This window comes from Anopheles stephensi, chromosome X, assembly GCF_013141755.1.
Source record: "Anopheles stephensi strain Indian chromosome X, UCI_ANSTEP_V1.0, whole genome shotgun sequence".
NCBI classification, from domain to species: domain Eukaryota; kingdom Metazoa; phylum Arthropoda; class Insecta; order Diptera; family Culicidae; genus Anopheles; species Anopheles stephensi.
Genome location: NC_050201.1, coordinates 15,644,191 through 15,657,766, shown reverse-complemented (window position 1 = coordinate 15,657,766; position 13,576 = coordinate 15,644,191). Strand labels below are relative to the sequence as shown.

At 45.2% G+C, this 13,576-nt stretch overlaps 3 protein-coding genes and 1 long non-coding RNA gene across 8 annotated transcripts in view; 3 read left to right on the top strand and 1 right to left on the bottom strand.

Annotated features, from left to right (window-relative positions):
• Positions 1-552: 552 nt before the first annotated feature.
• LOC118510893 (TNF receptor-associated factor 1) lies at positions 553-4,498 on the bottom strand. Of its 3 annotated transcripts, none has more exons than XM_036053290.1 (4): positions 4,390-4,498; positions 2,812-3,267; positions 2,097-2,738; positions 553-2,023 (listed from the first exon to the last, which is right to left on the bottom strand). In XM_036053290.1, exons 2-4 carry the CDS (start codon positions 3,145-3,147, stop codon positions 1,697-1,699), a joined length of 1,305 nt encoding a protein of 434 aa, XP_035909183.1. In that variant the 5' UTR covers positions 3,148-3,267; positions 4,390-4,498; the 3' UTR covers positions 553-1,696. The 3 variants fall into 3 exon arrangements, with proteins under 3 accessions (XP_035909183.1, XP_035909191.1, XP_035909174.1); XM_036053298.1 differs by having other exon boundaries at positions 4,427-4,478; XM_036053281.1 differs by lacking the exon at positions 4,390-4,498 and adding an exon at positions 3,515-4,270.
• A 752-nt stretch (positions 4,499-5,250) lies between these two features.
• Positions 5,251-7,854, top strand: LOC118510848 (UDP-N-acetylglucosamine transporter). The gene is made up of 2 exons (XM_036053183.1): positions 5,251-5,629; positions 5,699-7,854. Exons 1-2 carry the CDS (start codon positions 5,614-5,616, stop codon positions 6,760-6,762), a joined length of 1,080 nt encoding a protein of 359 aa, XP_035909076.1. The 5' UTR covers positions 5,251-5,613; the 3' UTR covers positions 6,763-7,854.
• Positions 7,855-8,799: 945 nt separating this feature from the next.
• LOC118510843 lies at positions 8,800-9,473 on the top strand. Its single transcript, XR_004906080.1, has 3 exons — positions 8,800-9,029; positions 9,145-9,208; positions 9,305-9,473. It is a non-coding gene; the product is annotated as an uncharacterized LOC118510843 (long non-coding RNA).
• A 395-nt stretch (positions 9,474-9,868) lies between these two features.
• LOC118510787 (E3 ubiquitin-protein ligase Ubr3) overlaps positions 9,869-13,576 on the top strand; it is a 42,489-nt gene continuing 38,781 nt past the window's right edge. The window contains exon 1 of one of the 3 annotated variants that reach the window (XM_036053094.1): positions 9,869-10,168. The gene's annotated coding sequence lies outside the window, so the exon portion shown is untranslated. Of the gene's footprint in view, positions 10,169-10,588; positions 10,717-11,080; positions 11,458-13,576 lie in introns of those variants that run through there. The other 2 variants (XM_036053100.1, XM_036053109.1) reach the window with 2 other exon arrangements.

Here is a 13,576-nt window from a genome sequence, read left to right as displayed (position 1 = left end):
TTCAATTCAATCTTAATCACCGTAATGGAGTTTTCGCCCCCTTTTAGCGGATCGGGCAACCGGCTAATACTGGTTTACCCATTTACTCTTGGCATAGAAGAGGAACCCTACCATCGGACATGGGGCGCTTCAAAAACTGACCCGTACTACGCCTACAGGTATGCAAAACGCGATACATAACAGCCGTGACTTCCCGTTGGAACTGGAGGTCGGGATACCTTGGTTGGTGTCATGGGAGGGTTCTTCAAAACAACCACACTCTGTCCGCACACTTTATCGTTATCAGGTATCACAACCCTACAAGGTCCCCGTGGAGTGTATCACCACACTGGACACACGGGTTTCGTCAGACGAAACCCGTGTATGTGTCCAGCGTTGATACAAACGCGGGTGATGCAAGTGAGAATCAAACTATACTAGAGAGAAAGAGAGAGCAACCAAATATTCAAGTGTTGAGATGTGTTGATTTCACTTACAACTACATTTATCTAATACAAAACAAACACAAATAAAAGCTTTAAAATAAACGAACACAATCATAACGCGGGATGATTTGGTTGGCCCAATTTTTTTTTTTTTAATATAAGCCTTTCAGGGAAGTCATGTTACATCCGATGTTAGTTGCGTGCTTTAAGTACATAAAAGACTTTTCGAGGTTTCTATTGCATTTTTGAACAACGCCTTGAACCATCTATAAAACAAGAACTCCAAGAATTCTAACAGTTCTGCATCAAATGTATGTGTTCCGGCTCTCAAAAAACTTCTCGGAGTTTCTATTGCTTTTCTGAAGAAGATCTTGGATATCTTTGAGGCCAGAGTTCCAAGAGTTGCAGTAGTTTTGTATAAAATGTTTGTTTCTAGTACTCAGAAGACTTTTCGAGGTCTCTATTGCTTTACTCTGAAGAAGGCCTTGAATATTTTTAGAACCAAAATTATAAGAGTTCCTGCAGTTCTGTATCAAACGTATGAGTTCTGGCTCTCAAAAAACTTCTCGGAGTTTATATTACTTTTCTGATGAAGATCTTGAATATCTGTCAGGCCAGAGTTCCAAGAATTCTAGCAGTTCTGTCTCAAATGTTTTGAATAGTGCTAAAATCTGAGTTCCCATGAAGACTTAGTGCGTTTAGTATTTAAAAAAAAAAGCGTGCACTGTACTATCTAACGCAAGCGGTTTCCTAACTCTACGTGCTACACCTGTAGGTGTCGGATAATATGAATGTCATAGGCATTCATTGTGTACTGCTGCCCGCACGTGCCGTACAATGCTAGATATTCTGCACTGGTGGTGGTTGCTGTAGATAGCATGAACGGCACACTACGAAAGCAGATCCATAACTTAAATCTAAATCGATAAGATAAGACACCCTGCTGCAGTGCGGGTAGCGTCTGATAATGAAAGCGAAACTGTAAACAAATATACGTCAGCAAGAATCAAACAGAAGGTCGGCAGAAGACTCTTGCTTGAGAGCATTCGTCAGGCGCATTCTACGAAGGTAAGTGAAGCAGCGAAAAGATAGGTGTAAAAGACTGAAGGATGTGCTGAAAGCAACAAAAAAACTTCACCAGATCGATTGGTGATGCGGTGAGTAGAAGCCAGCATTGCCTCGCCGAGTTGTCGAATATAGATGAGTTACAAGTCACCGCCGTCGCCTTCTGTTCTGATGAGAGTCAAAAGCAGTCGCATCATCTCCACTGCCTAGATGGTGCTTTTGCCCTCCTCACTTGTAATGATCAGCTCCAGGAAGATGGTGTCCTTGTTCAGATAGTTGTTCGCGAACAGTATTTCGTGCGAGATGTACACGTAGTGCTGGTTCGGATCACGCTGACCCTTCACCTTCGCCACTATCGGCTTGCAGACGTTCCTGGCATCTTCACGCTTTTCCGGTTGATCGCGCAGGATCAGTGTGGCGGTCAGTCGGCAGGGCCACTCCAGCAGATCATCGTACGGTCCCGGGATAACGGTCAGACCGGCGATCAAGTTACGTCCGCGCCAGGTCCCGATACCGTAAGGGCTGGCTTCCATCTGCAAAAAAATTCAAATCAGTGTCACCAACCTGATCTACCGTCAACATCACCTGAAGAAACGCATCACTCGCCTGCAGCATATACCCGTACGGTTGATTGGTAAAGATCGGTCCCTTTATCATCGATTCCAGCGCCTTCGAATCCTGCAGCTTCTGCGCAAAGTTGTCGATGCGCCAGATGACGTGTCCATTATCGCTCGCCAGATTATTGCGACCGTTTGCCCACATTAAGTTGTGCTGCAACTCTTCCGACCGTTGCTTGGTGTGGTACGTTTCGCGCCGGTAACGCTCGATCAGCTTCTCCAGTGCCTGCAGACGTTCCTCGAACTCAAACAACCGGACCTTGATATCCTTCACTTCGACGTTCGTGTTGGCGTACTGGACTTTAAACTCTTCGATCACTTGCTGCACCAGTTGCGAGGTCGATACGGCCTGGCTGGCCATATTAGAGGTTGTGGCTTGCAGTGGTTCGGAAGCCGTTTGCGCTGCCACATCTAGCTTCAACTTTGAAATCGTTGAAGTTAGCGCATCATCAGTCGTCGTATCATCCTCGTCGTTCGGCGATACATTCTGTAATCCAGATGGCTCTGCTGCAGTTGCATCAGTGCGATCGTTATCGCCAGCCTCAGGAGTGTCCTTCTGGTTGAGGAAAAATAATGCCTCCTCCACACGGTCGAACCGATTCCCAATATCCAGGTTCCAGATTTCATTTGACTAGAAGAAAACAAAAAAAAACGAGCACCAGTTATAGACTATGTTTTTGGTGATGTCTGTCTCATGAACGCACCAGAAGCTTTTGCTGGACTGCAGTCAGCTCCAGCGTACGCTGGATCTTCTCCTGATAGCACAGCTTGTTCAGCGACACAATCGAATCGTACACCTTGGTGGTCCACTTCTGAGACACATCGAAGTACTTCGACAGTCGGGCCAGCTCCGTATGGACGTAATGCTTATAGTTCGAATGCTCCGCCATTACCAGCTTCATACATTTCAACTCATTTTCGAGCGATGTCAACACCTGGCCCAACGTAAGCGCTTCGTTCTGCTGCAGTACCGGCTCGGATTCGTTTCCGGTGGACGTTGATGGGTCCTGGCCGCTACTGAATGTAGATTCGTCCTCCATCTGGGCACCGTAACCGTTCGGGCAAGTGTTTCGATGCAGTTGTAAATCTTTGAACGCGACGATCGTACCGCAACTGTTCGGGCACACTGTTCGCTGCTGGCGGCAAGTGCGCAGATGTTCCTACGGGGTAAAATTGGAGCTAGTTTGATTGGTACTCTTATTACTGGTAATTCTTGGTGCATTGCAATCGATGTGACTAACGCAACGCACAAAACGATACCAAGAATAAATCCTGAACCTAACAAACAATAACGCACGCACACGCCTATCATGATGGCTGTAAAAGATCGGCCGGAAGCTATCTTAGCTATCTGCGACGCTCGCACCATTACGACACTTGTGCACTTGTGCGCAGGAATGTGCTTACCTCAACGTCACTATCGTCGAGCCATGCGCTGCAGAGATAGCAGGAAGTTTGAGAGAACTTGAGTCTCCCCTTAGCCGTCTCCGCCATGTCGGACCGAACCGAAGCCGTCCGGTAAATGTAGATCCCAACTTTTCCCTACCTAGTGGAGCAGTACGTTAGACCGATGTGCCTAGCCTTAGCACAGCATCTAGCGTTACCTTGCCCGTACGCAACTGAAGTGGCTGAACGGGAAATGAACTTCCGCGCGCGCAGGACGGACCGACTTGTGCGCTTTACCGGGCGCGATAAAATACTGACATCGGCGTTCAAATCTGCAACATGATAAGGAAATGCCTAAACCCTTCAATGGTCTGGTCTTATTACAGAGCGGGCAAGCAAAAAACAGACGATGGTACAGATTGTTGTTTTCCATCCTTTTTTTTTTTTTTTTCAACAGTAAAAAGTATTTTATGTTAAACTGATGTTGATTTCCATCAGATTTTTGTTACCACATTTTTAGCACAAATTTTAGTCAACTCTCAAGCGAGTGGTTTGATGCCCATCAAGTGTGCAGTACTACACTTGCGATATGATTCAACTGCTTAATATTCCAAAAAAGTTCTTTAAACCAAACTTGTGTCTCTGACAACTTGCACTGGATCGCCCAAATTATTCACATATTCTAAATTGTACTGCTGGTTCTTTACATGAAAATCTCATATTTTAAATCAAAAAGTTGTTTCACAAAGCACGAAATTGCTTGCACTCAACTATTCGTTTAGTTAAATAATTTCAAACCCCTACCTTTTCTTCGACAACAATCTGATATCTTATCGAAAACAGCTTATCGAAAAAAACAATATGCTCAAATATTTCACTTTCTTTTCTATCCTTACCTTGTTGAAAATAACACCCAAATAAAAAAACACTCACTTTAGCTTATTAAACACCAGTGTAGGGAGCGATCTGCGCAAACAAATTAAAAGTCCACCAACTGCGTTACCGGTCAACACAAGTGTGAGCTCCGGCTTGAACCGTTTGGAAGCGTTTCGTGACAGACGAAGCGTTTCACTCAAAAATCCAGATCATCTGTCATGCAAGCGTTCAAGCTGGTCATTTGCTCACCGTCAAGCGATGCATGGAGAATTTACCCTAAACAAGGCAACGTTTGCGGCTCATAACTTTTGAGTACGTTAACCAATATCGAGGCAATTTTCTAATGAAAGTTAGAGTAACTTTATGTAACCCCTAACTTCAAGTATGTTTTTAAGTTATAAATATGTAAATTTGACTAGTTTTTCTTTAAAATAAGAGCAAACCTCTAAAAATACAATCGTGTCACTACTTTAAAAAAATCTCTAGAAAAAACTTAACCTAAACAGTAGAACAATACAATAGAAGTCTTACGAGTTTTTTTGTAGAATTTTTCAAATAGTACGTAAAAAGTTAAGGCCGTTTCGGTTTGAATAAAAACCGTTAAATACGGTCAAAGGAAATCGGGAGAGCTAGTTTAGCTTTTATTAGAAATTTGCAAACGTATTAAATATGGATACAATAATAAACAATAATACTGTCAATAAATAAAGTCACCGAAGCAAAGCTCAAATATTATAGGACGACTCCTAAATAAAATAAAATAATATTTTTCAAATCAAAAACATTCAGCATTTCAGCAATGCTTACACTCAACTGTCAAACAGGTCATCTTTGACATTTTGAAACGTCAAAACGCTTTGAAGAAACGGACCCGTTTCCGTTTGTTTTGACGTGAAAGCCAGCTCAACAGGGTATTTGGAAGTGGGAGTGGGGTGTTGCGGATAGGGTTCGGTTTTGTTGGCAAAACAACCATCAATAGCAGCAACAGGAACAGTACTGGTGTGGTGGCGCTACCAACAAAAAAAAAGAGAAAAGAAAAACACAACTCAACCTCCCGGACGTAGACCAGCTGCGGGCTGCTTTGTGTCAACGTAATCAATTTTGTTTCGCTTTGACAATTCCCGACCGCTATTTCGGTGCGTGCAGCGTCAGGCGTATATTTGAATGTGTCCACGTCCGTGCCCGTCCTGCTGCGTGTTGCTTTCCGTGCCGTCTGCCGTCCGCCGTTTACCGCTGTGCTCAAGATGAAGGTGACCGCTGGTAAGTTGCGTTTGCGATGCGTCCGGCTTCCGGCAACGTTTATCTCATGCCCGATTGTTTTCGTCGCAGCTCACGGAAATAACCTGAAGTACCTTAGCCTGGTCACACTCACGTTGCAGAATGCAATCCTCGGGCTAAGCATGCGGTACGGCCGTACCCGACCGGGCGACATGTTTCTCAGCTCGACCGCCGTCGTGATGGCGGAAGTGGTGAAGCTAGCGACCAGTCTGGTGTTGGTGTATCTGGAAGAGGGCAAACATCTGGGCCGGCTCCGAACCGCACTGCATCAAACCATCGTCAAGCAACCGATCGACACGCTGAAAATATGCGTACCATCGCTGCTGTACATCATACAGAACAATCTGCTGTACGTATCCGCGTCCCATCTCGATGCGGCCACGTATCAGGTCACCTATCAGCTGAAGATTCTTACCACGGCCGTGTTTGCGGTGCTAATCCTACGCCGCCGACTGCTCCCAACGCAGTGGGCCGCCCTCGTGTTTCTCGTCGTCGGTGTTGCCAGCGTTCAACTGGCGCAGACCGGCGAAGATGCCGGTTCGGCTGCCACGCGTCAACAATCAATGCCACCGGGCGATGGTCCGGCCCAGAACCGGTTGCTCGGATTCAGTGCCGCACTCGGTGCCTGCTTCCTGTCCGGGCTGGCCGGCATTTACTTCGAAAAGATGCTGAAAGGTGCCGACATCTCCATCTGGATGCGTAACATCCAGCTCAGCCTGCTGTCCGTCCCGTTCGGGTTGCTGACGTGTGCTGTAAACGATGGCGCACAGCTAGCCGCTAACGGATTCTTCTTCGGCTACGATGGGTTTGTGCTGTATCTGGTCGTACTGCAGGCGGTCGGCGGTTTGATCGTGGCCGTCGTCGTCAAGTACGCGGACAACATCCTGAAGGGTTTTGCGACCTCGCTCGCCATCATCATTTCGTGCGTTGCCTCGATCTATCTGTTCGATTTTAGCCTTTCGTTACAGTTTAGCGTCGGTGCGGCGCTGGTCATTGGGTCGATCTTTCTGTACGGGTACGACCCATCAAACAAGGGTGCAAAACCTGTACCGAGCGGCGGACGAAGCAAAAGCCTTGCCGAGGCCGAAGAACGACTGCTAGCGGAGAAGGTTTAGAGATAGAGTGTGTGAGTAGTATAAAGGATCTGGCAGAAGAGCTTGTGTCCAAGGTTTTGAGGGCGTAGGAATGAGTTGGGCGAGGCCATGTTCATCTCCGCTGGGGAACTCCTAAACATAGATATTAGGACCTCTAATGTCTTTAAGGGTCCTACCAAACACCTCAGAAAGTCTAGGAAGTGTACAAGTTTTAGGATTCCTTGGCTGAGTAGTACGTTCCTACGTACACGCAAAACGGTTCGAATCGGATTTAACATCATTTCTTGATTTCTTTACACTTTTAACACGCCGTGCTCGATGTTAGCGAACGACCTAGCATAGTATAGCAGGATACAAAAATTACGAAAAAAAATCCTTGAATTAATCTCTTACCAGCCAGCCTAGCCCAGCTAGCTGGTTCTGCTCTATTTCTAACGTTTCATTTAAACTACACCTCAGTGTAGTTTCTTGTTCGAGCAACCGGAAGTCACGACACGGATTAGTCTGTAATAAAAACGAATAGCAAATAAGCAAAAAAAACACACACAAACACACCTTATCGTATTAGGGTCTAGTGGGCAATACTAGAAGGGCACAAGCGCAAAACAACAAAATGGGGGCACAGTATTTCCGGAACGGGATCCAATCAGTTACTTAGCAGAACGTTGCGTGAAGGCTGCAACGTTTTAGGCTGTAAGAATGATCTAGCATAGAGCGATGCCTTGTACGATACAGTAGTACGCGTACCAATTTTTTTTTTGCTTCTTCGAATCCAACTCGACGCCACGTGTTCGGTTGACGGACACGTGCGTAGTGAGCATTGTTTTTTTTGAACATGAAATTCTGATTTAAACCTCGAACATATCTTTAAACTGCAAATGTTTTTAGTTTATACGGACATAATCCTATCTCTATCTAGGTTATTTTATTAGCAGTTTTTAACTCTTGTTTTGAAAAGACTAGAACTAAGAAAACGTGGTGGAGAGTTACGTTATAACATCACGTTACCTTAAGGAAGGCGTGCTGGATAACGATGGAAGCAAGAGTAGTGGAAAAACTTTATATTCATTACGAAACAAAACACTACAAATAAAATGTTTAAAGCAATCTCGACCATTGTGAAGCATTTCATCTATTACAGATAGTTTTTTTTTTTTGGTCTTGGCGCATTGTAGTTTTCTTCGATCACGTGCGTCATTGCCTGATGTTAACTGCCGAGCTTCAACAGTTCGGTGGAGTTCTTCGTTTCGTACACAATGACCGTCCTTGTTGCTGTTGTGTGTGCCTCACATCTGTACAACGTGGTTGTTTGTTTGTTTGAAGATGTTTAAACCTCCTTTCTCTGATGCCTTAATGTGCCAAACTTTCCCCATGTGTGCATCCGAGATATCTGCTCGCTTTTCTCAGTCGTCTATCTGTGTCCTTCAACTGTTAGTGCTCAAATGTCTCAGTGCGCCGAGATGTGTTTCAATCCAATTTATCGTTCAACTTCGTCCACAACGGCACCAGTAAAATGCAACTATCCCATCTCATCCCACTTACCTACTAGTTTCAGAGCACAGTGTAACTTGAGTCTGAAGTGCTCTAGCTCTTCATTTCATCTACACGCATGGTATGATGTCACTAAGGCGTAGCCTTTCTCCTTCATATCTATCCGTATCGTAGCTTGCTCTGTCCTTGTTGAGGTTGATTCTGGTAGGACTCACAGATGATCCGTACACCAATAAAAAACGTTAGAATCGTGTTATAAAAAAATATTATCGGTTTTATTTGAGTGCAAAACGTTTGTTTTTTGTAATGTTATCAAGTTTTTCGAACTGACCTCATTAACTTAAGCCATCAGAGTTTCGGAAGTGAAGGCTTTGGTGACATCTTCTATGAGTCATCCTTATATATATACTCTCATGGTCTAGTCATCATTGTATTGGTTCACCTATTTAGGAGAAGCATACCAAAGGATCTAGGAGGCGTTACTCAATCTGGAATTGGAGATTTGCTAACCCAACATGATGGTGATTGCATCAGTGCCTCTACTAGCAAACACGAATTTACGTAGGGTTGAAGTACTGATAGGTGATCGCACCTTATCAGTCATCCAAAACTTCACCTATCTGAAGTCGAAAGTCCTGTCGCGACAGACGAACCCGAGACTTGTAGAAAATGTATGGTCCCAGTACTCACATACGCTTCTGAGACAAGGTCGCCGCATTCGAGCGAAAAACATACTCATCAGGATTTTTAGCACACGTTTTTGTCGAAGAACGATCATGAGCTCTACGAGTCGCACGGTAACCTTAGTTTTGTACACTAAATTAGACTTTTTAGATTCCCAAGGTGCACTGGTCATTTTATGTAAATTGCACCGGACATTCCAGAGACCGTAAAGTTTTTTTTTTCTTTCAGGTCGTCTACATGCACAGAGGAAGCGTTGGTAGTCCCGAACTGAGGGATAGTGCAAAGATAGTAAGTAAGTATTTCGGGTTGTTTTATGAAATAGACAAGGAAATTTCTTCACCATAAATTTAATTTCTTCTTTTAATTATTTTTTGTCATCACAACATAGAGAGATCTTGGCCAGCCATTATTTCACTTTCCCTGATAATTCCCTGCATTAACTGAATAGTCAGTTCGACGTACGGGGTATCGATCCGGACGGGATTCGATATCCGGTCCTGCTGTGTGCAGTCCGGACCGCACCAATTAAAATAAACCAATTATTTTTTAACATAAAATTACATCACACAATTTTTTTTTCGACGCCAATTAATTCAACATTATTTTTACTAATTAATTATTTTTTATTACTATTTTATTATTCTTAAAACACCTGCCCGCGTATCACACACACACTTACAAAAAAAACACAACATACACACACCCCTCAGTTCGCCAAATGAACAACCTGTTCCATTCATCCGTACATCTGCGCCATTCTCACACACTAGCGTGGCGAGACCTTCAATAGAATACGCGGCGCACACTCACACACACATACACACACCCATCGCTCGAAATTAACCGATGTATGCGAGTGATCTAATGAAGGGCAAATATAATAAGATGCGAGAAGAACGTTTGATTGTGTTGGGGTATGGCCGCGCGCGCGTAAGGTGTTCATTGAAAAAATCCGTCGCAAACCGTTCATTTCCCTCTGATCTCTCGGTGCGTGCAGACGTGCGTGGTTGTGTTGTTTTTCAACGGTATCAATCACTGACTGTTTGTTCGCTCGATTTTCCTAGGATATCCTAGGTGTGAATGTGTGCGTGTGTATATGTGTGTGAATTTCTGCAGAACGAAAAGCAGGAAACGGATGTTTTTTAAAAACCAACAATTACTAAAAGGAGAACAAAAATCGCACAAATAGTGACAGTGTTGCGTGAACAAACACACGCACTCTATCTCTCGCTCTCACACGAGTTCCATACTGGTAAGCCGAAATGTATATCTATGTGTGTATGTGTGTGTGTGTGTTAATAGTTAATATTAGGATGGGCAAAACGGCAGAAAAAACAGAGACAACATAACCGGCGAAATTTCTTCACTTCTGTGTCTGTGTGTGCGTGGGTGTCGGTGTGTATAGGTGTTCATCGATGTGGAAATGTGCCGTCGACTGTTTTCCTTTTGCTGGTGGTTTGTTGCGTGTCACATCGTACTAATATTTGGAATGCGTGCGTGTAAATCGTGCATCGGTTGGGTGGTATGCGTGTGTATGCGACGTATATATAATACATATCGATGGCTATACATATACATATAGCTGCCGTTTTCTTGTGCAACAACCACCGGTTCAGGCTTCCACGTGCCCGGGACAGCTAGATTTACATCCATGTCTAGGATGTGTGTGCCCATCACACACGCATTATCGGACACGTTCGTACACGTTTTGCGGTCGCAATACGGCGGCCGGCCCTCCGTTTCATTTCGGATCTTCTCCCCGATAGACGGATGACGTTTGTTGTGCGCAACCAAGTGCATGTGTGTATACATAAACAAGTTAGAGACAATTCGGTTGGGGCCATATTATTTGCAACGTTGTGCAACAGACGCGTGATACGGAATCGATCGATCTTCATGTACAATTGTCATGTTTCCTTATTGGTGTGTGTGCGTACGTGTTCAATAAGTGTTCAACATCATCATCAGGATTGTTCCGACGGAACACCACCACCACTCTATCAACCGATTGTCTTGAACCGACAAGGACCTCCTCGCTCTCCTTTTCCCAGCCCCGAACTCCTCCTTCTCTTCCTTCTTATTGTTGACTCACTGCTGAACTGGAGGTCACGATGCACGACCCACACACGCGGTGTGTGTTCATTACAAGCATATACAGACATCCGCCATTGCCAGTGCTACCAACACACAGGCGCGCTCAGCCGAGCATGCCAGGAATGCCGTCACACACGCTACACAACTTTGCTGTGTCACCCCAACCGGGGTGACGGGGTTTTTGGCCTGCCAAAAATGCAACAACAAGCCAGATTGACAGTTCTCATCGGCCGCAGGATTTGCTACTATTTTTTGTCGCCTGACGGTGGCGAGGCCCGGGGAAATGGAAGGATAGGGATCGCCCTGAGTGGAGGAAAATTCATTTTCATCGGTGCATTAAAGTTACGTGAAGAAAGAGTGTAGCTGCAGCAGGAAGAAAAAAAAACCCAGCTGGCGCCCCTCTTTTGGTGCTCCGTGTTGCGTCCGTATGTGTACGCGCTCCGTTGTGTACGTAGGCAGGTTTTGAAGTTTTTCGAACTGTGTGCGTGCGATTTTTCGGCACCAATTAGGCACCAAGAGCAACAACAACCCCGAAAAGCAAGATATTTTCTTGGGAAAAACTGTGTTTTTTGTTGTTGTCTGTTGTTTGTTTTGCTGAACCACTTTTAACTTCACAACAAGTTCAGTAACCCTGCCGGCCGCGTGTGTGTGTGCGTTTTTATGGTACTGTGTGTGTGTGCCGCGGTAGCTGAAAAACAAAATGAACACTTGCGCTGATCGGACTAATTTATTTACAGTTTGTTTGTTTCTAAAAAACAAAAACCCCTGCGCAAATCTTCGCTGGAATGCCCGTGTGCCCGTGTCGCATGTGTGGTGTTAGATTTTCCGGGTTTGCTGCTCGCGCGGCCTGTGTTCCCATAAATGGTAGTGCACTAACACACCACAGCACAGTCCCACACAATTCTCGACACACACGCACACCACACAGCATCAGAGAGACCTGCGCCTTCTCAAATCACGGTTTGCGTTTGTCTCATTCTTGTAAGCGAGAGAAAGAGAGAGAAAAGAAGATGAAAACGTTCATTATTAAGGGAGTTATCTAACGCTGTGATCCGGAGATCTCCTAATGCTTCTCTCGTTATAAAGGCAAATAGAATTCTAGGAGCTTTTGGAGGCACTTTGTAAAGCTAGGTAGGGAGATATCCGGTTACAAAGGCGAGAGTAGTCCAGAGCTTCTAGAATCCAGAAATCGCAGACCAAAACCTCTCGAGGTTGTAGAGCGTACTAAGAAGAAGATGTTTCGTGAAGAATTTTTTGTTTTATTCATAGAGGACGGTCTGGTCGCATTGCTATGAAGATTCTCTTGATGAACAGACAAAGTTTTGGAAACTCTGTCTGCTAAGAACCCGGCACTTTGAAACATCCAACAGGACTATTGCTGCCTTTCGCACGTAGGCCTTTCCTAGTTTGCACTGGAGCTTGAGCGATGTGCCGAGCACATGTGTCAGGGGATGTTCGTGTCCGTAGTAGAGCACCGCCTGAGGGGTGCACCACACAAGATGCCGTCTACGCCACGACCGCTGTCTCTCGTGCGAACTCGTCATGGCCGTTGAACCACCAACCAACCTGCTTAAAGTCTGGTCTAGTGTGCCGCCAGCCACTGAAATCCACGTTTGACTGCACGCAAGTAAATGTATGTACATAACCCACCTATCTTATCCATGGAACAGTATTAGAGCCTCGCTGGCAGTTCCCCTGGACACGGCCGGAGGAGGTGGTGGTGGTGGTGGTGGTATCATGGCAGTGACCGCAGCGTCATCCACCGTTCGATGCACAAACACACGCGCGCCTGGTAGAACACGCCCGAGAGAACCCAAGAAGGGGTAACAGCAGCTTCATCAGCTGCTGCTGGTCAATGTTTTGGGCAAGCCTTTTCGGTGGTCCCTCCATGCGTTTGTGTATGCGATATATCCAGTCACCTGAACCATCTTGTCGTGTTTTGTCGATCCAATACACATAAATTAGTGTGCGTATGTGTATGTGGGTTCCCTGCAGGTGCATAAGAGGTGCGGCTACGATGTGGTATATCCCTATCGGAAGTGTAACCTTATGCTTGATGCTCTCACCATTCCTTAGATTCTCTAGGCGAGGAATCTGTACAAGTAAAGCTTGTACATGGGGCTTCATGGTGGTTGCAAGTCGCAGACAGCCGGAGTTACTCCGAGCAGATTACACAAATCCTTAATCCCGGGAATGCCAGTCGGAACAGAAATCGACCAACCACATCAGCAGCAGCAGGTATAAACGCTCAGGCAAAACCTTGTTGTCAAAACCTTGCAGAACTGGAGAAAAAAGAGTTAATGCTCAATGGTACTGACGCGTGTGGGATTCGTTTTCCTCTTCCCATTTTTGCCACACAGGTAGACCCACAACCTGCGTGTTATGGTAGGATTCTGGCGTTTTTCTGACAGTTCCTTTTTTTCCTCCCTGGCTGGGAATCTTCGACTTCGAAAGGAATGTTACCCTCTGTTGTGTTTGCCGGTCGAGCATCAGAACGTTTCATTCCTAGTCCTAGGATGTTCAAACGCTTTTTTTTACCTTTTCATGGTCTTATGGTTCATGATGC

Bases quoted from the DNA above. Each gene is read 5' to 3' on its own strand.
- LOC118510893 (XM_036053281.1), bottom strand. From the start codon at position 3,601: ATGGCGGAGACGGCTAAGGGGAGACTCAAGTTCTCTCAAACTTCCTGC. The intron at 3,268-3,514 runs GTAAGCACATTC...TTTACCCCGTAG, and splicing joins TCGACGATAGTGACGTTGAG to GAACATCTGCGCACTTGCCG. The intron at 2,739-2,811 runs GTGCGTTCATGA...GTTTTCTTCTAG, and splicing joins CAGTCCAGCAAAAGCTTCTG to TCAAATGAAATCTGGAACCT.